At 61.8% G+C, this 23,202-nt stretch overlaps 1 protein-coding gene, 1 non-coding gene and 1 pseudogene across 2 annotated transcripts; 1 reads left to right on the forward strand and 2 right to left on the reverse strand.

Annotated features, from left to right (window-relative positions):
• Positions 1-388: 388 nt before the first annotated feature.
• Positions 389-18,893, forward strand: EFNA2 (ephrin A2). The gene is made up of 4 exons (XM_004285866.3): positions 389-3,994; positions 14,367-14,680; positions 16,740-16,805; positions 17,465-18,893. The coding sequence occupies exons 1-4, from the start codon at positions 3,852-3,854 to the stop codon at positions 17,584-17,586; spliced, it is 645 nt and encodes a 214-aa protein (XP_004285914.1). The 5' UTR covers positions 389-3,851; the 3' UTR covers positions 17,587-18,893.
• Positions 13,611-13,704, reverse strand: LOC117198831 (uncharacterized; annotated as a pseudogene).
• A 2,389-nt stretch (positions 18,894-21,282) lies between the features above and the next one.
• LOC117198833 (U6atac minor spliceosomal RNA) lies at positions 21,283-21,408 on the reverse strand. The gene has a single exon (XR_004480088.1). It is a non-coding gene; the product is annotated as a U6atac minor spliceosomal RNA (small nuclear RNA).
• Between the last annotated feature and the right edge of the window lie 1,794 nt (positions 21,409-23,202).

Raw genomic sequence — 23,202 nt, forward strand, 5'->3', positions numbered from 1 at the left:
CTCGATGTCCTGGTCCCGGACAAGAGTGGCGGTCCAGGTGCCCACTCGGGCACGGCTCCACCCAGAGCTGTGCCGCAAGTATGGTGACCATGACTAGCTATTTATATCCACGTCAATTAAACGTAGGTGAAGTCTAAAGTCCTGTTCCTCAATCGCACTGACCACATTTCATGGGCCCAGTAGCCATGTGGAGCTGCTGGTGGTGCCTGTGTTGGACTTGTCCATCCTTGTGGGAAGTTCTTTTGGACAGCGGTGGTCTAGCCCCCAGACTGTCAGGTGACCACTGGGAGGAGGGGGTCTGTGTCCAGGGCCCTGGGACTGGGAGGGGGAGGAGGGTGGAGAGGAGGGAGGGGAGGGGGGAGGAGGGGGGGAATAGCTGGGATGACGCCTGCTTGGTCCGGCGCTGGCCTGGCTGTGGAGCTTGCAGGAATCTGAGGTCCGGGCTGAGGTTTCAAGGGCCTGAATGGACACTGGACACGAGGGTGGGAATTTTAATTTACCAGCAAGAGAAAGGGACAGGTTAGTTTGTTTATGCTCAGTCACAGCCTGGAGAACTCTCCTTGAGACCCGCTCTGAACTGGTTCAGTGAAGCCCCAGACCCGCCAAGGCCCCCCGCCCTCCCCTGCGACCCCATCCCGCCTCTTGGAAAGCGCTCGAGCCGGAGTGGGCGGTGGACTGGGTCCAATATTTTCTGTAATGAGAAATTTTTGCCCGCATATTTTTAGCTTTCTCCAAAGCGCTGTGGCCTTTGAAGGTTGAGGGGGCAGTGGTCGCTGATGCCAAGCCCTGGGAATTCACCCTATGGGCTGGGACAACAGGTAATGGGTGGTGGGCACTGGGCCAGGGGTCAGTGGGCAGAGGGTGATGGGTATTGTGTGATGTGTTGGAGCTTGTGGGCGGTGGGTGACCAGTGGTGGGTCAGGAGCCAGTGGGGGTGGGCAGGGGACAGTGGGTAGGGGTGATCAGTCAGGGTTGGTGGGCGGTGGGCAGTGGGTGCTGGAGCAGGGGTGCTGGGCACAGACTAGGGGCAGGTCTGGGCCTGGCTCGGACAAAACCCTCCCTGAGTCTGAGGTGGACCTTTGAGCCCAGGAGTGCAGACTGCAGTGGACGGGGACAGACCCCATCAAAAACCCTGCCCTGGGTCTGGGCCTGGGGCTGACAGTCGACTCTGAGTGACCCCTGACCCTGATTGGGCCTTGAACCTAAGACTGACCCCGGTCCCCAAAGTGAGCCTGACCACTGACCCTTGATTCCAGCAGAAGCTCACTCCAGAACGACCCCTGACCTTAGCTGACGCCCCCTGCCGGCAGAGCCTGGAGGCTGGGATGGCCACCCACTCTGGGAGGCGACAGAGCCTCTTGGGGGCCCACAGCGGGACCCATCGGGCAGGGGTCCGCGAGGGCAGCTGGGCAGCTGTTCCCGCGCCCCCGTCCCCGCCTTGCCCGGGGCCGGACCGTGGAGCAGCTCTGCCCTCCCCTCCCCTCCTCGAGGGCCCCTCCTCCGGGAGCACGGCGGGCGCAGGGAGGTTGAATGGGGGACGTGCGCCTTTGTTCCTGTCCCTGCTCGGGCTCTGACCTTGAGAGAGAGACAAGAACAGAAGGAAAACGGAGCTTCTGCTCAAATCCGCTCGGCGGTGGCGGCGGCTCTCGCCTCGGTGGCCCCTGCATGCAAATGAGCCGACCCATCCGGGCCTTTGCTGGATGTCCCCTCACCTGCTGTGCCCTTCTGTCTCCCACACCCCTGCAACCCTGCGGGTCCAAGTCCTGCTGGGTGTGACAGGAGAGACCCTCACCCATCCATGAGGTCCCATGCCATGGAGGGTGCTCTCGTCCCAGGGCAGAGAGAGCTTCTGGGTGGACCCCTTTGCCGGCCAGGACTGGCACCCCTGGGCTCGCAGCCCCTCTTCCTGGGCTCAGGCCCCACGCCTTCCAGAGTGGTCCCATCACTTCCCAAAGAGCCAGACCAGCCATCCCGGGCCGAGCCTGGCCTGTGTGGCTGGAGCCCCAGGCCCTCACTCCAGCGGTGTCCACATGGTCTGTTTGGGGCCTTGCCACGTGACCCTGGGCCAGTTCTGGTCCTCCCTCGGCCTCCCGGGCCTGCCCCACCCACCACCTGGGGGCAGGTTCCCACCCTCCTCTGTAGAGCCACCTCAGCCAGCCCTGGGACTTCAGACTTGGGCACCTGCAGTCAATGCACAAGACCCAGAAGCCAGAACACCCCAAACAGATGGGCAGAGCTCTCTGGAGGGCAGAGAACAGAGAACCTTGGGGGTGGGGGTTGGGGGGGTGACTGAAGTACAGGGAGGACGATGGGCCTTGAAGGAGGAACCAGAATTTTACAGGAAGAGCAGGGAAGGCCTCCCAGGCACGGTGCAGCCCAAGCAAAGAGGGGTGAGTGCCGGTAGGAGAGCAGGAAGCTCAGGGCACGTGTGGAACATGGCCACAGCATATCGGAAATGTGTAGCTGGGGCGGGTGCATTTGCCATCCCCGCCTGGCTGGGGCGAAACTTAGTTTGCCGGTCTCTGGCCTCTCAAGGTTCTTGCGAGGAGTTTGGATAATCCCTCACATGGGGACCTTCCAGCTCTTGGCTCCCAGACCCTGCGCCAGGCCTGGGAGAGTGAAACAAAGCCAGAGAAGTGGAATCTGGCTGGGCACCTCTGGCACTTTCCTGCCAGCACTTGGTGACAGCACACCTCCACAAACTCAGAGTCTGGTGAGGGAGACTATGGCATGAATGAGGACAGAACTGAAGGACAGTCTCCCAGTTCCACAGTCAGCAATTTGCCCCCTTCCTCCGGGAGTGGTCACTGAGTGCCCCGAACCCATCAGGCACTCTAGCCCTTTGCTGAAGCTGCACCCTCCGCCTGACGCCTTTCCTATCTTCCACCCTGGTCAGACACCCGTGCTCCCACCTGCTGTTGGCCTGGACCCAACTCTGGGCTGCGGGGAGTATTGGGCACCTACTATGCCTGGCACCCTTAGGGGCTGAGGTCAGGATTCCTATTTTGTTTCCTAGATGAACAAACAGAGACTCAAGGAGGAGAAGTGACTGCCCTGCGGTCCCCCTGGGTGGCAGCAGTGGACACTGGCTTTGGACTTTGGTCAGCCTGACTGTAAAACTCTTCACCAGGCTGGGCGGGGTGGTACGGCATTGGCTGGGCCTGGTTTAGGATTTTGGGGTCTGGGTTTGAATGAGGGAGGGGAGATGGGGGTGAGCAATCTCTGTGTCTTCTGCTTCTGGCTCCAGGCCAGGCTCTGGAGACCCGCTTGGTGGCTTGAATGGAGGTGATCGAGAGCAACTCAGCGACCCCGGCCTGGTCTCGTGATGACAGGGGCAGATGCAGGGCCCCGCAGAGTTGGGGTGGCCGGGGGGCTGGAGGGGGCAGGACCCCGGGGGTGCAGGCAGCCCGACGGCGGCGGGGGACGCGTCCCGGAAAGTCGGGGCGGGGCGGGGGGTGGAGAGGTAGGGGCGCGGCGGGGGCTGGAGCCCCCCTCCCAGCCCCCGCGCGGCTGGGGCACGGCAGGAGGGGGCGCCCGCGGCCCTCCCGGCGCTCGGGCGGGACAAAGGCCGGAGTCCCGGCCCCTCCCCGGCGGTGCGGCGGCGACGGCCCGCGCTCTCAGAGTCCGAGCGGCCGGGCCGGCGCCCGGGGCGACCCCGGCGCCCCGCCCGCCGCCGCCTGACTTCTCCGGCGCCCGAGGTCGCGCGCGCTCAGGCGGGGGCGGCTGGGGATCTCCAAGCGCCGGCGCTCCCTCCTCCCGCCCGCCCCGCGCCCGCCCGCTCGGCGGCGGCGGAGGAGGCGGAGACGGCTGGCAGGCGGCGGCCAGGCGAGCGCGGCGGCCGGACCGGGGCCATGGCGCCCGCGCAGCGCCCGCTGCTGCCGCTGCTGCTGCTGCTGCTGCCGCTGCCGCCGCCGCCGCCCTTCGTGCGCGCCGAGGACGCCGCCCGCGCCAACTCGGACCGCTACGCCGTCTACTGGAACCGCAGCAACCCCAGGTGAGCGTGGCCGCGGGCGGGGATCTCGGGCGCCGGGAGACTCCGGACGCCCCCATCCCAGCCTGGTCTCCCGCCCCGGGCTCGGGGCGACCCTGCGCGCTGCCCCCGGAGTGGGGGCGCCCGCTTCCCACGGGCGCCCCCAGGGAGTTCCGGCCCCCAGAGTTTGGGGGACTCGCGCTCCGTGTGCATCTACCCCCAGGGCGCCCCGCCGCCTGCAGATTTGGGCGCCCTGCGTGCCCCGGCGCGCCGCCGGCCCTGGAGTTTGGGGATCCCCTCTGGCACCCTCAGATGCAGTGCGGCCCTGAGTTCCCTCCCCGGACTTGGGGCACCGCATCTTCTGGCCTCTCCAGGGACCCCCGCTGGCTTTAGAGTTGGTGGGGATTCCCGGGAACCTTGTCACTGAGCCGCGCCCGGAGATGGGGGACCGTGGCCCCTCGGGGGAGGGGTCCAGGAGTGCGTTCTGCCGGCGGGTCCCCAGATGAACTTGGGGAAGTTAGAATGTCCCTCCCTACGGCCCGGCGTCCACATTCGCTGCAGGGGGTCCCTGGCTCCTGCTTTGCAGGGACAGAGAGACTGAGGCACCAAGGGGGTTGGGGGTCTGTCCCGGGAGTCCTGACCAGGTGGCGTCCTCTCCTGTCCTGGCGCTGGTGGGGAAACTGAGGCACAGAGGGGCCGAGCGGCTGGCTCAAGGTCACGGCCAGGGGAGCAGAGCTGGGGCAGGGACCCAGGTGGCCTTGTGCCCAGCCTGCCACGCCCGCCTGCCTGCAGTCCTCCTCGGTGTCAGGCACTGAGTGCCATCTGGGGGGCAGCAGAAGCCCTTGTTTGTCGAGTGAGAAAAGTTTGCTGGTGACTGACCACATCCTGGACAGCTGCAGACGCCTCGGGCCACCCAGGGTCTGGGAGGCTGGAGCGGGCCGGGGATCCGTGGGAGATGGGGCTTCGGGGTCCTGCTGCTCCCGGTCAGCCCCACGGTCGGGGTCACGGTCACATCGAGGCCAGCCGGGCTGCACTTGGGGGCAGAGCCGCTGGCCTCCCGGCCCCATGACCCTCTGCTACCAGTCACCTTCTCTTGGTTTTCAAGCGCCAGCCGCACCGCCTTCCACAGCCCGCCGTCCCCTCAGTGTCCCCCACCGTTCTCCATCCTCCGCTGGAAAGTTGCATAAAGGGCCATATTTGAGGCAGGCCTGGGACCAGGGCAGTCAGCGTCCTGGGTGGGGGCAGGGAGCGCGCCCAGACACCCCCGTCCGTTGCCTGGCTGTGGGGTTGGGCCCCGGGGCCGAGGGCAGAGACCCCAGGCCTAGGAGGGTTGGCCGGGCCATCATGGAGCTGGTCCCCCATGCGGCCCGCCCCACTGGCCACATGTGGGTTTGATTAAGGCTCTTCCTTGCGGCCGAGCAGGGAGCCCAGCGGGCAGCACTTCCCCGGCCCAAGTTTTTGGTTTCAGCTCCGGAATCTCCGTCCCGGCATGGCCTGTCCTTTGTTCTAGCAAACGCCAGACACGCGAGGAGCCTCGAACGGGGACAGAAAGGGGTCGTTGGGGCTGCCTGCTGCCCCACCTGCCACTGGGCCGCAGGCAGGATCTCGGCCGGGAAGGAGGTAGCCCCTGGGGCCGGGCTCCGGCCGGCCACTCGGCCGCCTCCTGTTGCTGACCTGATAGCCCCGCTCCGACCAGCCGTCCGAGGGGACGGCCTTGCTGTCCAGAGCAGACCCTGGCTGTCAGGGCCTTCCTCTCCTACCTCTCCTCCCCCTTCTCTGCCTGGGGCATCCTTGGTGGGAGATGACCTCCCCGACCTCTTGCGATGGGGTCTGGGGCCCTGGGGAGCCACTTGACCAAGAAGCCCGGTTGGGTCCAGAATTGGGGCTCCATCCATCGCTGAGGTTCAGGGGCTCTTCCAAAGGGGGCCTTGGAGGCCCGGGGGCCCCTCAGGAGGTTTCGTGTCCAGGGGTGTCTGGACTGGAATCTGCGTCCAGTGACAGGGTATGTGTCAGTCACAGGAGGAGGGGTGCTGTCCGGCCTTGGGGTCCGAGGGCACCCGGAATGGAGATTTCCTGAGGGCGCCCAGTCCCGGGGGCAGCTGCCAGGGTCGGGGGGTGCGGGGAGAGGTGTGGAGTCACTGAGCGGGCCCCACGCAGGAGGCAGTCCCGCGGGCAGAGACGGGCCTGTGCGGGGAGAGACAAGGATAGGGTCGAAACAGAGAGACTGGTGGTGGCGGCAGGCGGAGGTGACGGGGAACGCAGGGACGGGGGCCGTGCCGGAGACAGGGGTGCACACAAAAGGCACCGTGGGGACGGGGACGGAGCCAGGGCTGGGCGGGCTCGGGTGGTGGGCGATCAGGCAGCCAGCAGAGGAGTGGGGGTGGGAGGGGATGAGTGCGCTCAGGTGGGGGACCGCCAGGCCCAGGTGGCGCCGCAGTGAGGCCGGCCACCCTCGCCCGGCCGGGCCTGGTACCCGCGCCGAGGTAATGCGTATGTGGCTATGTCTCCCCAGTTGCGTTCTCCTGCTGTGCCGTGTATTTCCTGCACACGTGAGGCTGGCGGACGTTGCCAGGGAGCCCTGCACCCACCTCCGCCGCAGCCAAAGGGTGGAGCCCAGTCCAGCCACCTGGCCCTGGCACCCCGACCAGCCGCTGTCCAGCCGTCTCTCCGGCCGGCCCCTGCCTGGGCCGGGCACTCCCGGGCTGGCTGCCGGGTGTCTCTGGACCTGTCTGCGGCCCGGGTGGGACTGGGCCGGGGGTCCTGGCTGGCTGCTCACGGGCCGAGCGTGGGGCTACGGGTGCATCTGTGTACGTGGGGGACCCGGGGGCACCCAGGAGTCTCTTTGGGCTGCAGGGTGTGTCTGCATGGGTCACTGCATGTAGCTGCGTGTTCTTGCCCATGATTTTCGGGGGTCCTGGGGCCCTGGGAGGTGCAGAACTGTGTGTGTGGAGCACATGCGTCACCCTGCCACACAGACGCTCGTGTGCCTACGTGTGCACAGCGACTCTGGCCCTGGACGTTTGCACGCGCCCACGTGAGTGTGCCTGGAGTACACATGTGTGCGGGGTGCATGCATGTTTGCAGCAGTGTGTCTGGGTGTGGAATGTACGTGGTGTCTGAGGTGCGTGTGTATATCCGTGTGTGCAGATTGGCACCTGGGGAGCAGGTGCATCTGTATGTGGGATGCATGCATGTCTTTAGAGTGTCTGCGTGTGCGGCCCGGCTCTGGCTGTCCCGGGGGCTCCGGTGAGGGGGCAGACACTCCACACCAGTGGGGACACAGCTTGCCCTCCCTGCCCACCCGGCCACTCCTCCCCCGCCCCCTCCTCCAGCCCGGTGGGTTCCTGCTGGGGGGACGCGGCCAGGTCCCATGGGCACTGTGCCGTCCTCGGTGCAGAGGGGCCATCGAGGTTCAGAGCTGGCACCGGCAGGACACCCGCCGTCCCCGGGGCCCCCACCTGGTTGGGGACCTGTAGCCCGGGTGGACCCAGCGGTGCGGACCCGGGTGGAGGCTCTGATTGCCCTCGGGTGTGGACAGCAGCCACGTTCCCCTCTCAAACGACCGGGTGGGAAGATGGCGACTGGGGCAGCATCTTCCCCATGGCGGGGAATGTCAGGCACCCTGTCCTTGCCAGCCTCGCCCAGGCCTCCGGGGAACTGGCTTTGAAGAGGGAGATGCCATATTTTGCCGCATGAGGCTTTTTTGTTTCCTTTGGAAGAGGCTCGACCAGCCGGCTTGCGGGGTGGGGTGGGGGGTGGCTTGGAGAGTGAGAATCCATGGGTCTGGGGGGCCGTGGGGGGCCGGGGCTCGGACTCGGGGATCCGGGAAGCCCGGCTGTGCCCTCGGGTGGGCAGCTTGGCTGCTCGGAGCCCCCGCGCCTCCTCCAGGAAGTGGGCCGGTGGGTTGTGGATGGCAGCTCTGCGGATGGCAGCAGGGCGCGGTGTGGACGGGCGAGGCATGGGCGTGACCCCAGGGAATCAGAGGCCCCTGAGGGGGAGAGGAAACCGACGCAGCCCCTGTGGGCAAGTTGGGGAGCCTGGGGGACCAGGCCCTCACATCTGCAGCAGTCGCGATGTTAGGGGGGAGCCGCAGTGCGGGGCTGGGGGTTGGTTCTGAGATGCCCCCACCCTGTGGGGGGCCTGGGCGCTGAAGCTGGGGTCCACAGGCTCCCTGTCCCCAGCCCTGGTCCCTCCCTGCAGTGGGCCTCTCCCCTCCCCAGGCTGCTCAGTTTGCAGAGGAAGGACCCGAGGCTGGGGACCAGCTCAGGACACAGGGCGGTGCGGGGGGGCCCTCCAGCCTGCCTGGGAGCTGGGCCGGGGAAGGGGCGGCCGTCTCTGACCTCGGGACCCTCCAGCAGACGTCCCGTGAGGTTCACGGGTCCCTCGAGGTCATGGGTTCAAAGGTGGTTTTCCTCGGGACGGCAGGTGCGTGAACGGGGCTCTGGAAGACAGGCCTCTTGCAGGGCCGCTGGCTGGTTCTGCCGCTCCCGAGCTGGGCCTGCTGGGGGGTCCCGCCTCTCAGCAGCTTTACTCCGGGACACCCCCCTTCCCCTTTCTTCCTCCTCAGGACCTGGCACTCAGCCAGCCTTGCCCCCCCAAGGTGCTGCTTTGGGGAAATTGTCTCTTTGGAAGATGGGTCCAGAGGGGGCTTGGCTGCGTCCCCCACCTAGTGGGCCATGCGGGGAAGGGGCAGAGCCGCCTTTGTGGCTGCCCCGTGGCAGACGCGCAGCTGAAGGCTGGGAGCACAGAAGCCAGAGTCCGAGCTCTGCTCCGGCTGGCCCTGGGGGGGGGTGCCTGTCCCCACACCCCCTCCCACGCAGGGACCCTGGCTTCGAGGGGCTCGTTCCACCGCCTGGGCCACGTTGCCCCTCGCCCGCCCCAACCCAGCCATGCACCCCCTAATCTGCCCACCCTGTGGGTCGGGCTCCCCCTTAGGCCTCCGTTTCATGGACCCAGAGAAAGTGACTCATCTGTGGTCATGAGGAAGTCGGGTCCAGTGGGGTGACCCCCTCCAAGAGGCAGCCACGTCTGGGGCTGGCCGAGGAGCATCAGGGACACCGTGCACACCAGGGGGCAGAGGAGGGTGGGGTGACCGAGGCAGGTGTGCCCCGTGGACCGTGCACCTGGGCCTCCTCCTGCCTCAGACCAAGGCCTGAGGGGTGGGGTGGCTCTGAGGCCCTCACCCTACTTTTCCCGCCCACCCAGCCCCATTTGTTTACCTCTTGCTTCAGCTCTGGGGCCCGTGCCTCAGTTTACCCATCCACACACAAGGCCATAATCGTCCTTTCTCAGCTGATCCTGCACCACCTTGGGGCCCTAATTTTCTGGGAGGTCCTCCCCACGTCCCGCCAGCAGGAGGAAGGAGGCCGGGCCTTGGATGGGGGACATGTCTTTTGGCCCCTAGAAAAGCTGGGGGAGGACACTGAGGCAGCAGGGGTCTTGCTGGGGGTGGCAGGCGGGGATGGGCGAGCTCGGCCCACGCTGGGCCTTGGGGCTGTTTGCTGGGATCTTTGTTGGCAGGTCTGAGCGCCTTTAGTAGGAGCTGTGCATGGACTCAGACCAGGGAGATAGAGGCAGAGCCACAGGGAGTGAGGGGGACACAGACTCCCCTGCCCGCCTTGCCTGTGCCTCAGTTTCCAGTCTGGGAAGGTGGCACAGCACCCCACCCCCATTTTGGGTGAGACCCCTAATTAGTGGCTTTTGCTATTAGCATCTAATGACTTGACAGTTGCCCGATTGGAGCTGATTAGCTGCGGGCTGGGTGTTGCTGGGGAAGGGGTGGTGGGTGGGTCGGTGGCGGGTAAGGGTCATCTGGGCTTTGGGGGGCGCTGCCTGCAGGGTGGACGTTGGCAGGGGGCCAGCAGGGTGAGCAGCTGGGGGTGAAGGTGTGGCGGGGCGGGGGCGGGGAGCCTTCTGTCTGGGAACCATCCCAAGTCAGTCATTAACCCCTTAGTGAGAATTTCTATCTCTATCTGCCGCTCGCTCTCGCTCGAGTGGAGCATTTGCATATCAGGCTTCGGTGCTAAGGGAGGAAATGAAGGCTTTGTCTTGCTCTCACCAGGCTCCGTCTGGGGTGGGGGCCCACTCCCCTGCATAAGCGTCACCCTGAGCAGGGGCGAGGCGCCAGTTTGGAACAGGAATGCCAACGCAGCAAGGCCGCCACTATTTTAGAGCAGGAAAGGGAGAAGAATAGTCCATTTAGGCGGCCAGAGCTCAGGTGTGTGTGGCTGTAGGCGTCTCCTGGGGACCCGCCTGTCTGGGGTCCTCACGCCCCCACCTGGGGGCAGCTTTCTGCTCCCCATGACTCTAGCACCTCAAAGACCTCGAGTCTTTGGCCTTTGTTTGATTAGCAAACATATATCGAGCACCACGGTATACAGGGCCTGTGCGGGCTACAGGGAAAAGGGCGGAGAAGGAGGCCAACCCCCAGGATCCAAGGAAGGCAGACAATGGGCTGCTTAAAGGTATAAATATGATGATGTCCAAACGAGATGAGTTGGGAAAAGTAGGGAAAAATGTGCCAGGCAGAGGGAACAGCATGTGCAAAGGCTCTGGGGTGGGGGCTTCCCTGGTGGCGCAGTGGTTAGGAGTCCGCCTGCCAATGCAGGGGACCCGGGTTCGAGCCCTGGTCCGGGAAGATCCCACATGCTGTGGAGCAGCTAAGCCCGTGCTCCGCAACTACTGAGCCTGCACTCTAGAGCCTGCGAGCCATAACTACTGAGCCCAGGCACCACAACTACTGAAGCCCGCGCGCCTAGAGCCCGTGCTCTGCGACTGCAACAAGAGAAGCCCATGCATGGCAACAGAGTAGCCCCCGCCCGCCACAACTAGAGAAAGCCCGTGCACAGCAACGAAGACCCAACGCAGCCGGAAAGAAAAGGCCCTGGGGTGGGACCAGGGGCAGCCCGGAGGCTGGTGTGCCTGGAAGGGAGTGAGCTGGGGGAGCCAGAGGGCGATGAGGTTGGGGATGGATGGGGACCACACGGGGCCTCGTGGGCCTGGGAGAACTATGGATTTTGTTGTGTGTGGGGGGAGCCAATGGAGGGCTTTGAGACAGTGGGTCACGGGGTCTGATGTACACTCAGAAAAGTGAGCCCTGGATTTTGGGAGGCCAGGAGTCTGGCCGCCCTAGTGGGGCCCAGGCGTCCAGCCTCTGAGGCAGCAAAGCAGCTTCAGTCTCTGATGTTCTTCAGAAAGTGAGCTGGGGGGACCTGATGGTGCAGGTGTCACAGGGGGAGGGAGGCAAGCCTGATGGGACAGGCAGGAGGAAAGGGGAGCCCACCTTCTGGAGTCCGTTCTCTCCAGAAAGACCATGCGTGGAGTCACGTTCCCTTTCAGGTTGAGTATACACCCCTCGGCATCGTGCCAGGGACAAGAGGGAACGCTGAGGGCCGGAGGGCAGGACCAGGACTCCCCCCACGGCCCGTGGTTCCGCGTCACAGCCTCCCCTGCGGGGCCCACCTGGGTGAGGCTGGGTCCCTGGGCGGCTGCCGGGCCACAGCTGCCATCGATCGGCTGATCAATGGGGCTTTCAGTGGGGCCGGCAAGGGGCGAAAATGACTTTTCAAAAAGCCTGGAGCAGCTTCTGCATCGATTGTGCCCAAGGGGCCGGAGGACGGGCCGGTCAATGAGACGCCCGTGCCTGGCCAGCCATGGAGCTGCCTGAGGGACGGGCAGGGTCCCAGCCCGACCCAGGGCCGCCCCGCATGCATCTTTGTAGTGCCTGCTGTGTACAGAGCTGGAGTTCTCCCATCAGCCTCGAGGACCATCCCCACGGCACAGAGTTGGAATCTGAGGCTTTGAGAAGAGGAGCTGAGAACCCAGCTGGGTTCCAACCTGTGACTGAACCACATTTGAGGTTCCTCGGCTCCCAACTGACCCCCGAGACCAGACACATTTATTCTGCAAACGCCTTCTCACCTCTGCGAGAGGGGGTGGCCTCCCCGTCCCTGGACGAACCCAGTGGGCAGGGAAGGGGCTGGAGGTGAATCCACTCCCCCTGCTCCCCATGCTGAAATTCTGCAGCCCTTGACCTCAGCCACAGACGTGAATCATCATGCTGGGTCCCTGCTGACGGCGGGGGAGACTCAGGCACCGTGAGCTGGTCCCCTGTCTCCGTCATTCCAGTTCTGAGTTCCCAGGACCCCTCGCCCCCACCTGGCACAGTCTCACGGGTGGCGGGGGGCCAGCCGATGCCATCTGATAATCCAGCCCCCCTCAGGTGCCAGCACCCGGCATGGAGGCTGCCTGGCTCCCTCCCATGGGCCGGGGCGGCTGGCACGGCGGGCACGGAGGCAGCGGCGTGGCTGGGATCCTAGCAGCCCTCCCTGCCTCCGACCCACACTGGGCCTCAGTTTACTGGCCGATACAGGGAGTAGAGGAGGCTGGGGGAGCCCGCCCCCCAACCCTCTGATGCTCAGGCCTTTTATGTGCTAATAAGCCCCTCTCGGGAGGCCCCCTTGTCCCCCCTCGATCCAGGCCACGTTTACATGACAGGGGCCTGGGGCACCACGTCCAGGAGGTCTAGGGGCTCCTGGCGCTGTAGCCCGAGGCAGTGATGGAAGGGGAGCTGCTGGTCCCTCGCTCAGCTGACCTCTATCCTTGACAGATGAGCCTGGGTCAGGGGCCTCCCCCCAGAGAAAGGGGTGCAGGTTGCATGATAGTGTGGGGAGACCTCCAGAGCAAAGCCTGGGAGGCAGGGCTTGGGGGTGGAGGTGTCAGGGGTGGGGAAGCTGGTGGGGTGACCAGGAAGTTGGAGGCTCTGGAGGAAGAAGGACGGATGTCACACAGGATGGAAGGGGTGGAACTGGGGGTCTTGAACCCAGGGCACCCCGGAGTTGGACTGAGCGAGGGAGGGCCTGAGCATCCTTTATGCCAAACCCTGCCCCCTCTGGGGAAACTGAGGCTAGAGGAGGGTCAGAGCTTGCCCCAGAGAGGCTGGGAACACTTGGCCTATGTCCCACACTGCCCTCGGCCTTCTTTTTTTTTTCGGTACGCGGGACTCTCACTGTTGTGGCCTCTCCTGTTGCGGGGCACAGGCTCCGGATGCGCAGGCTCTCACGGGCCCAGGCGCTCTGCAGCATGTGGGATCTTCCTGGACCGGGGCACGTACCTGTGTCTCCTGCATCGTCAGGCGGACTCTCAACCACTGCGCCACCAGGGAAGCCCCTTTTTTTTTTTTTTAAACATCTTTATTGGAGTATAATTGCTTTACAATGGCGTATTAGTTTCTGCTTTATAACAAAGTGAATCAGCTATACATATACATATATCCCCATATCCCCTCCCTCTTGCGTCTCCCTCCTACCTTCCCTATCCCACCCCTCTAGGTGGTCACAAAGCACCGAGCTGATCTCCCTGTGCTATGCGGCTGCTTCCCACTAGCTATCTGTTTTACATTTGGTAGTGTATATAAGTCCATGCCACTCTCTCACTTCGTCCCAGGTTACCCTTCCCCCTCCCTGTGTTCTCAAGTCCATTCTCTATGTCTGCGTTTTTATTCCTGTCCTGGCCCTAGGTTATTCAGAACCATTTTTTTTTTTTTTAGATTCCATATATACGTGTTAGCATACGGTATTTATTTTTCTCTTTCTGACTTACTTCACTCTGTATGACAGACTCCCGGTCCATCCACCTCACTACAAATAACTCAATTTCATTGTTTTTTATGGCTGAGTAATATTGAAACCTTTCTAGTAACGAACTATAGAAATGATTCCTGAAAGTATAGTCTTGCCCTCGGCCTTCTTGGCAGGCAAATCTGCAAAGGAAAGCTGAGGAGGCTGCATCTGGGGATGGCGTGGGGGGCTGCCTGGAGGAGGGGGCATCGAAGTCAAGTAGTAAGGTTTTTGGAGAGGGGCTTCCTGGTGGGGGGGCGGACATCTTGTGCCAGGCCTGTTGCGGCTGAGGGGCCCAGATGTGGATTCTGCAGCGGGTGGAGAGACTGGGGGGGCTCCGAGTCACGTGGCGCCTGCTCGTTTGCATGTGGTTACCCAGAATGCCTGGCGGCAGCCCCTCTTCCCCAGCACCCACCTCGTGGGCTCAGCGCTAGTCCCAGTCTCAAGGAGCCTGCTGTGGCCTTGGTGGGGCAGGGTTGTGCCAGGCAGGGGGCCATGGGCTCGGCCCCTGGCACCTGTCTGTGGGTAGGGTGCCCGCCCATCGGTCCCCGAACCCCTCTCCCTTCCCCATCTCTGACCTACCCCTTTCTACCTGCACTGACCCGTCCCCACCCGCCTTCGTGCTTCCTGTCCCCTACCCCGTCCCCTCCCACGCGCTGACCGCTGACCCCTCTCCATTTACCCCATCCCTGACCCTCCCCTTCTCCCTTGCACTGATCCATCATCCGCATCTCGGGCCCCGCCCCTACCCCCGCGCTGACCGCCGGCCCCGCCCCCAGGTTCCACGCGGGCGCGGCGGACGACGGCGGCGGCTACACGGTGGAGGTGAGCATCAACGACTACCTGGACATCTACTGCCCGCACTACGGGGCGCCACTGCCGCCGGCCGAGCGCATGGAGCACTACGTGCTGTACATGGTCAACGGCGAGGGCCACGCCTCCTGCGACCACCGGCAGCGCGGCTTCAAGCGCTGGGAGTGTAACCGGCCCGCGGCGCCCGGGGGGCCGCTCAAGTTCTCGGAGAAGTTCCAGCTCTTCACGCCCTTCTCGCTGGGCTTCGAGTTCCGCCCGGGCCATGAGTACTACTACATCTGTGAGTGGGGGCGGGGCAGGGGCGCGGGGGGTGGGGGGCCCTCCTCCGCGCTGGCCTCTGTCTCCGGGCGGACGCTCCGGTGGTCTCGCCCTCCTCCCCGCAAGCCCCCCTGTGACCTCGGCCTCTGGATAAGCCTCTGGGCCTCTGGACTGGGACCATGTGGTCAGCCTGTCCCACACTGAGACCAGGGGTGCCATCCCCCCATTGCAGGAGGTGGGAAACTGAGGCCTGTGGAATCTTGAGGGAGGGGGTGAGGGCGACCAACCCTGGACATGGCAGGGGTCTCCCGGGCCCACCCCCCCATCTCCCAGCGGCCCACCCGCGCCCAGATTCCCCGAGGAGCTTTTCACTGTCGGCTGGTGGCGGCCTTGGGACACTGCGCATGCGTGCCCCGCTGTGAGCCTTGCGGGGGGGGCCGGCTAGGCTGCCCCCACCTGTCCTGGGCATCAGGGGTTCCCAAGGGGCCCCTTTTTCCTTCCCATCAAGTGCCAAGGGCAGGGTCTGGGGAGGCGGCAGAGTCGGGGCTGGGTTCAAGTTCCCGTTCAGTGGGGCCTTGGCAGACTGTAGTCTGAGAACCTAAACCAGGAACACTGGGGTCCAGGCATCGCCCCTGCCGAGAGGGGGTATCAGGGAGCCCACCTTGGCATCGGACTCATGCCTCTTCCGAGGCAGTGAGACTTCAACGGATTGTGGGGTCCCATTTCTCAGCGTCCTGGGGGCTGATGGGGAGCAGGTGGGAAGGGGGGTCTGCCCCCGGGGCTTTGGAGAGGAACCCAGCGCCTCACCACCCCGGTTCCTGCTGAGTCAAATTAAACTCTACAAGGCTCCCATTTCCTCCTTTCTCTGCTCTATTTGGATTTTTTCTTTTTAATTCAGGGAAGAAGGGGGTGGGGTAGGGGAAGAAGGTACTTAAATTAAGTCTCCGTAATATAAGAAAAATTACATTTTTCTTTCCGAGACGGGAGTTTCATAAAGATAATTATTGTAATTATTCGTCCTATCTCTGTGATGAATGTTACTTTTATTACGTGCTTTTTATCTTCATCTCCCAGCACGAGGGGCTTCTGGGGGGCGGGCAGAGGTGATGGCCGCAGAGAGGACCGGCCGAGAGCACAGGCGGGGGCAGGCCCAGCCGCAGCCGTGTGGGTGCCCGTGCCTGTTCACGTGTGTGAGCCCCGCCATCCGCAGGGCCTCAGGCCTCCCTCCCTGCCCCTGTCCTGGTCCCTGAGCTCCTCCCTCCTGACTCATGGCTGATGCTCTGGTACCTCCCCCGCCCGCCAAGTGGGCCAAGAAGCTGGGAGCCCTATGGTGGAATTTTAGGTGTGAGGACCCAATGCACTTCGGCCTGCACATGACTCGGCGGTGTGGGTCGCTCTCCAGGTGAGGCCGGAAGCTGCCTCCTTCCCAGGGGTAACTGGGTTTCCGGCGTCACCCAGATGGAAAGAATGATTTCCAAAGCAACTTCCATGGGCCAGATGAGGTCCACATAGGGGGTGACTTGCCGACAGGCACCCTGAGAGCAGGGCTTTGATCCCTGGTCAATCATTTGGTTACACTGATTTTTTTTTTTTGCTGTTTGATTTTTGTTTTGTTTTGTTTTTGGCCGTGCTGCACGGCATGCGGGATCTTAGTTCCCCGACCAAGGATGGAAACCGTGCCCCTGGCAGTGAAAGCTCAGAGTCCTAACCACTGGACCGCCAGGGAATTCCCTTTTTTTGCTGATTGGAAACACACCTATTTTTATTCATCACCTTTGAACTTTGCCCTGTGATGCCCTGGGGTGAGATGGAGCCCTGGGGTGACATTGACACCTCACCTGACCCCCATCTCTGGGGTTAGGATTCAGCAAAGTGAGAGGTAGGGGAAGAGTGCAAGAGGACTTCTGGGAAATCATGGGCATTGTGTCTGGGGCTTTGATGTATGATGAGGAGTTTTATGGGTGGATTCCCCAACCTGGGGTCAGGGTTGGGTTACGGGCGTAGCGAAGGGCATACAGCCCCAAGAGGTCTCAGGCACCAAGAGCCTCCTGCCCTACTAACCCCCAACCCCTCTCTTCCAGCTGCCACGCCCCCCAATGCTGTGGACCGACCCTGCCTGCGGCTGAAGGTTTACGTGCGACCGACCAGTAAGTTCTTGGTGGGGGTTCATGTAGGGTCCTTAACTCACAGAACCCAGTGAGTCATCAGCGGAGTTAGGAGGCGGTCATGGCATAGCCTGGGGAGTCCCACAACCTCAGCGATGGCTGGGACAGGCCCTGCCTGAGCCTCTGTTTTTCCATCTGCAAATGGGGCCATTTCAGACCTTCAAGAATGAGGGTTGAAGTCCATGGCTGGGCTTCACTGAGGCCGAAGCCCCCTTCACCCAGTGAGCGGGTATCACGGAAGTTCTCTGAGATGGACCAACGGGTTTGTGTTCTGAGCTCCTGAAACATAGGGAAGGGGGGTCCTGCAGCCTCGCCACTTCGCCTGGAGCCTTCTGTTTGCCATGCTCTGCATTGGAGGCACAGCCTCCGCCGAGGTGGACAGAGATCCCTGTGCCCTTGGAGGTGCAGTGACATGGAGATTTTTTTTTTTTTTGGCTGCTCAGTGCATATGGGATCTTAGCTCCCTGACCAAGGGTGGAACCCGTGCCCCCTGCATTGGGAGTGTGGAGTCTTAACCACTGGACCGCCAGGGAAGTCCCGTAATGGAGATGTTTAACAATGTCAGGTCGTGGTGAGGTCTAGGAAGCAGGGTGGGGGGTGGGAGGCCTGCCACTGACCCCCCTGTCTCCCTGTCCCCCCAGATGAGACCCTGTATGAGGCCCCCGAGCCCATCTTCACCAGCAATAACTCATGCAGCGGCCTGCGCAGCTGCCAGCTCTTCCTCAGCACCGTCCCCGTGCTGTGGACCCTCCTGGGCTCCTAGTGCCCAATGGGACGTTGGCCCCGCCCTGATGGCCCGCCTCCGAGACCAAATAGAGACGCCGCTTCTCCCACGACTGGTGCTGCTTCGCTGGGCAGGGGGCCGTCCACCCGCCCCAGGGCTGGAGGGGGGTGAGGGCAGCCGAGGTCCCCCCACCCTGTGCCAGAGGGGCCGGGTGTCTGCTCAGCTGGCCATGCTGTCTTGTCCGGGGGACCTGCTGAACCCTGGGATCTCTTGGTGACGTTGGTTTCTGTTTTTGCTTTTTAAGTGTATTTTTCATGGTTGCATCAGAAAGACTTGAGCTTTTAATTTAATTTATTCCTTGCTGTCATCTGTGACTTTGGGAAGGAAACAGAATAGACAGACGGGGCAGGGGTCCCTGGCCCCCTTGAGGGGAGGGGGATTGGGGCACCCCTGGCCTGGTCACTCCATTTATTGGGTCCTGGGTGGAGGCAACCATGGAATGGAACCCCAGGTGCCATGGGACAGGCTGGCCTGAGGCAGAAGGGGTGGGTGGTGAGTCCCCCCGATTCTGGTCCGGGGCCCTCAGACCCCTGTCCTGCCAGCTCTACCCTCCTCCCTCCTGGTGATTGTCTCCTAGAGCAGAAAACCACGGGGTTTCACCAGCAGCCACCATGGAGCCCCGGCACCCTCAAAATCATAGCATTACAACGTCTTAGAGATGACGTAGGCCCCACCTGTCCCCCCAGCCTCACACAGTCGCCCCCGAGACCGAGAAGACATTATATTTCTGTAAATAGAGCCAGCAAGTATATACTGTGATTTATTTTTACTGTATTCCTGAGGATGGACTGGAATGTTTCTTTTTCTCTCACCCCTTCATGGGGGGAGCTTTTATTTTGATGGGGGGGTTGGGGTAGACTTTTTAGCGTAGAAGCCGCACTTCAAAATAAGCTCCTTTGTCTGTGAGACCCCCTTCCCTCTACCGTATGACTAATAATGTTTGTAAGAAAAGGGAAAACAGGACAAAACAAAACGGGGGGGGCGGGGAACATCACCACCAAAAAAGAGATACCCCCTCCCCAAAACACTCTAATGAAGTAAACAGCGCATTTATACAGATTTCATATTTCTACCCGCCTTTCCTGATCTGTGTTTTATATATATTATATATAAATATATATGGCGTGTGGCCGCCGGGGGATGGCTCGGGCACGCCAGTGGGGGACTTTTGTAGGGGTCGTGGGCGTGCGGCATTGCCACGCCTGGAGCTGGCGACGGGCCCCGCCCCCCCATCACAATCAACTTTGGATTCTGTATTTTTTTATAATAAAATAAGCGTAAGCATCCAGGCTGCGTGTCTGTGTTGGGGCCGCAGGTCGGGTCTGGAATCTGCTGGGGAGGGGTGTCTTTAAGGAATGTCTGGAGACCCCGGGGCCGGTTGTGATCCTTTGGTTTTGTGTATCCTTGGGGTGCCTGGTCCCGAACTGAGCATCTTATGGGGTGCTGTGCCCTTCATACCACCCCTAGGAGAGGGGAACAAGCCCCTCTCCCCTGGGGCAGCTGGGAGGATGGAGGGAAGAGATGGGGGCTGGCTTCTGAATACACAGCAGGGGCTTGTTAAGTGTCTGTCACCCGATGCACCTGAGCAGGTGGGAATCCCTGGACCCCAGGGCCAGTCAAGACCTCCTGTACCCTTGTCCTCACTTGGGGGCGGTCCTTGGGTTCTATGACAGGTCTTTTAGGATCCAACCAAGTTCGGTGCCATCTTGGTCGCCAAGCTCTGTGGAGGGGTGACTCAGTTTCTCCAACTGCTCCAGGCAAGGGTGGGGGTTTGTCATCTTGAATTCCCTCCTGGCTTTCCAAAAGACATGTGTCAGAGTCTTCTGGGCTCCCAGGGGCCTTCACCCCAGCCTGGCCCCGGAGAGGCACAGAACAGGGCGGAGAGACTGGGGCCTCGGGGCTGCTCCTTGCCTCAGTGCCACCCGCAGGGACTGCGGTGTCCCGGGCACAATTAGCTGAGAGGGAAGGCTCTCAGCTAATTAATTCGGTCGTGCTGGGTCCAGCGACGGGGGCTGCCTCTTAATGAGGCCAGGAAGCGGCACAAAGACCCCTGTGTGCGCCCCGCCTGCCCTGCCCAGCAGCAGTGGGACGGAGGGTGGCCACTGCCGAGCACCACGGAGGGAGAGCCGAGGGATCCCCCCACTCTGTGGAGAGGACCCCGAGGCTCAGAGAGGGAGGAGGCCCCCCTATGTCCACCCCCCTGAGACCCCTTGCTCGAACACCCCAACTCGACCACGGGGACAGAGGAAACTGGAAGGCGAGGATTAAATGCAGGGGTCGTGGGGCAGAATCGTAGCAGCTAACTTTGATTTTGTTATTTAAAAAAATGTTATTGAGATATAGTTCACATACCACACAATCCATCCGTTTAAAGTACGATTCCACAATTTTTATCCATTCACAGGGTGTGCAACCATCACCACTATCTAATTCCAGAACATTCCATCACCCCAAAAAGAAGCCCCCTCCCCCTCCCCACTGCCTGACAACTAGGAAGCCACTCTCTGTACCTCTGGATCAGCCTGTTCTGGACGTCTCTCATCAATGGAATCACACACTGCGTGTCCTTCTGTGTCTGGCTTCTCTCACTGAGCATCGTGTTCTCAGGGTCCGCCCACGTTGTAGGAACGTCAGGGCTTCTGTCCTTTTCATGGCTGAGTGATGTTCCCGTGTGTGGAGGGATGACTTTCTGCCCATTCACTCTTTTATGGACATTTGGGTTTTTTCCTTTTAGCTATTCTGAGGACTTTTGAGACAAAATTTTAACACAAAAAGGTGACCTTGGATGGGTAAGTATAAAAATAGCTCTATTCCCACCGCGGGGCCTTTGCACATGCTGTTCCCCCCTATCTGGTGTGCTCTTTCTGCAGACCACTGCTTGACTCTCTCCCCCAGCCCTTTCATAAGGGGTACATGTCCCTTCTAGACCTCCCTGGCCAAGTGGCCCTCACCCCATCCCCCTGCTGTCAAATCTCTGATTCTTCTTTTTCTTTTTCACAATAATGTGTATTTATTTACCAGGCATTATTTACATCTAATTTACCACATGTTTTCTTTTTTTATTAGATCTTTATTGGAGTATAATTGCTTCACGATACTATGTTAGTTTCTGTTGTACAACAAAGCAAATCAGCCATGTGCATACACATGTCCCCACATCCCCTCCCTCTTGCGTCTCCCTCCCACCCTCCCTATCCCACCCCTCCAGGCGGTCACAAAGCACTGAGCTGATCTCCCTGTGCTGTGCGGCTGCTTCCCACCAGCCAAGTATTTTACACTCGGTAGTGTATATACGTCGATGCTTCTCTCACTACGCCCCAGCTTCCCCCTCCCACCCCATGTCCTCAAGTCCATTTTCTATGTCTACCTCTTTATTCCTGCCCCGCAACTAGGTTCATCAGTACCATTTTTTTTTTAAATTTAGATTCCATATATATGTGTTAGCATACGGTATTTGTTTTTCTCTTTCTGACTTCCTTCACGCTGTATAACAGACTCTAGGTCCATCCACCTCATTACAAATAACTCAATTTCGTTTCTTTTTATGGCTGAGTAATATTCCATTGTATATATGTGCCACATCTTCTTCATCCATTCATCTGTCGATGGACATTGAGGTTGGTTCCATGTCCTGGCTATTGTAACTAGTGCTGCAATGAACATTATGGTACACGTCAAAAACAGTGGTTAGATGCCACGAAGTAGGTGGCAATGCCTTAACCGTATGCGTGTTGTCAGGCCCAAGGGCCTCTTCCATCCTGGTCGAGGGGAGTGCTGACCTTCTCTCCTTTCATACAACGCAAATCTCTGATTCTTTACTTGTCCGTCTTCCCCACCGGCTGGGAGTCCCCAGAGTCCCACCATCAGGAGTCTCCCCCGGGACTTGTCATCTGCCACCTGCACAGACACGCGTGCACACACCTGTGTGGAGGAACCCCATGGCCGCGCCCACCTGTGCGCACCCCTGTACCGACACATGCTTGCGTTTGGGGCCTGGATCTCTCAGGGGCCATGCTGTCCATCACTGGTCACCAGCCATGGCCTCGGGGGCCACCACCAAGGTGCAGAGTGGCCCCTCACTCCTGGGGCTGCACTGGGCACAGTGGGGTACCCCCAGGGCAGCCATCGGTAAAGGGGTCCTGTGCATACCCAGAGGATCCCCAAGGGCGGGGGGTCAGGGAAGTGGGAAGGGGGGGCCCTGAGGTTTCCCCCACATCCTGACGGTCGCTGTCGGGTGGAGCCAGGCCTCCCGGTCGGGGCCCCCTCAGATTCATGGCCGCCCTGGCTTGGGGGCATCAATGCCCACAGTCACAGGAGAGCACCCCACAGCCCTTCCCCTCTGGGCCCCTGAGTCCCTATCTAATCTATGCCGCTGTCTCAGGAGAAGCCCCAGGCCACACCCTGGATCCCCGACCACCCCCCCCCCCGCCGTGACCGTGACGAGGGGGCTCACGCCTTGCCCTCTGGACTGATGGGGACCACCCTGGCTTTCAGGGGTCCGATCAAGTCCCTTGACCACAGTCACGCAGTGGGTCATGTCACTCGGAGGAAAGGCCACCATCCCGGGGGCTCTGGGGCTCACGTCCCCAGTCTAGGTGCTGCCGCCCCACCCCACCCCCACTTCCCATGTCAATGCCAGCGCCCCCCAGCAAACAGTGAGCACCTACTGTGTGCAGCCAGGGCAGGGCCCTCCCTCTGCCTGTGGCATCAGGGCGAGGACAGTGGGGCCAGCCCCGGTGGGCCCCGGGCCCCATATTTGCTGGGCTTATGGGACACGGGAGGAGGCCTCGGTAATGGGGAAGTGTGGACCAGGGTGCAGGTGGCCAGGCGGCCACTGACAGACAAATAAAAAGCCGGTTCACAGCCCGGGAGCCCCTGAGGAGCCATAAATCACATGCGATGACACACAAGTCGGAAATCAAGTGGCTGCAGCTGGGCTGGTGTGGCTGGTGTGGCTGAGACAGGTGGGGGCGGGGGGAGCCAGGAGCCCCTCCCACCTTCAGTTTCCTCTCCCTGGAGCTGCTGGCGGTGGTCCTTACTGAAACAATACTTGTAAGGATGATTAGGGCTGGGGCTGGGTGTGGACCTGGGACAGGGAGGGGCCTCAAATGCTGGGCACGGGGCAGGTGCAGGACACAGACGGACTGCTGGGCGATTGAGGCATTTCTTTGCCTGATCTTGATGGAGCCTGGGTGGGGCGGGGGGCAGGGGCAAAGGAGATGGGCAGGGGGGGCCACGGGAGGCTTTGGGGCAGGACTGGAGGCCAGGGAGGAGGAGAGGACTCTGGGTGGGGAACTGCTGAGCCCGAGGACCCCGGCTTCCCTTCAGGGAGGTGTCCAAGGGGCCACTGACCCTTCTGTGCCTTCTCTGCTGGAGAAGAAAGCCCACTGTATCCATCCTCTCCACGCTTCCCGGCTCACTTATGGGAGCCCGGAAACTTGGGGTGGAGGCAGGGGTGTGCGGGGCGGGACCCCTCCCCCCCTCCCTCTGGGGCCGCCCACCTGACAGCCCCTCACCTGCCCCATTGATCCGGAAATGGAGGCTGAGGCCCGGAGGTGATCGATGGGCCCTAATGGACAATGCAATCCCTGGGGA

Source organism: Orcinus orca, chromosome 3 (assembly GCF_937001465.1).
Source record: "Orcinus orca chromosome 3, mOrcOrc1.1, whole genome shotgun sequence".
NCBI lineage: Eukaryota > Metazoa > Chordata > Mammalia > Artiodactyla > Delphinidae > Orcinus > Orcinus orca.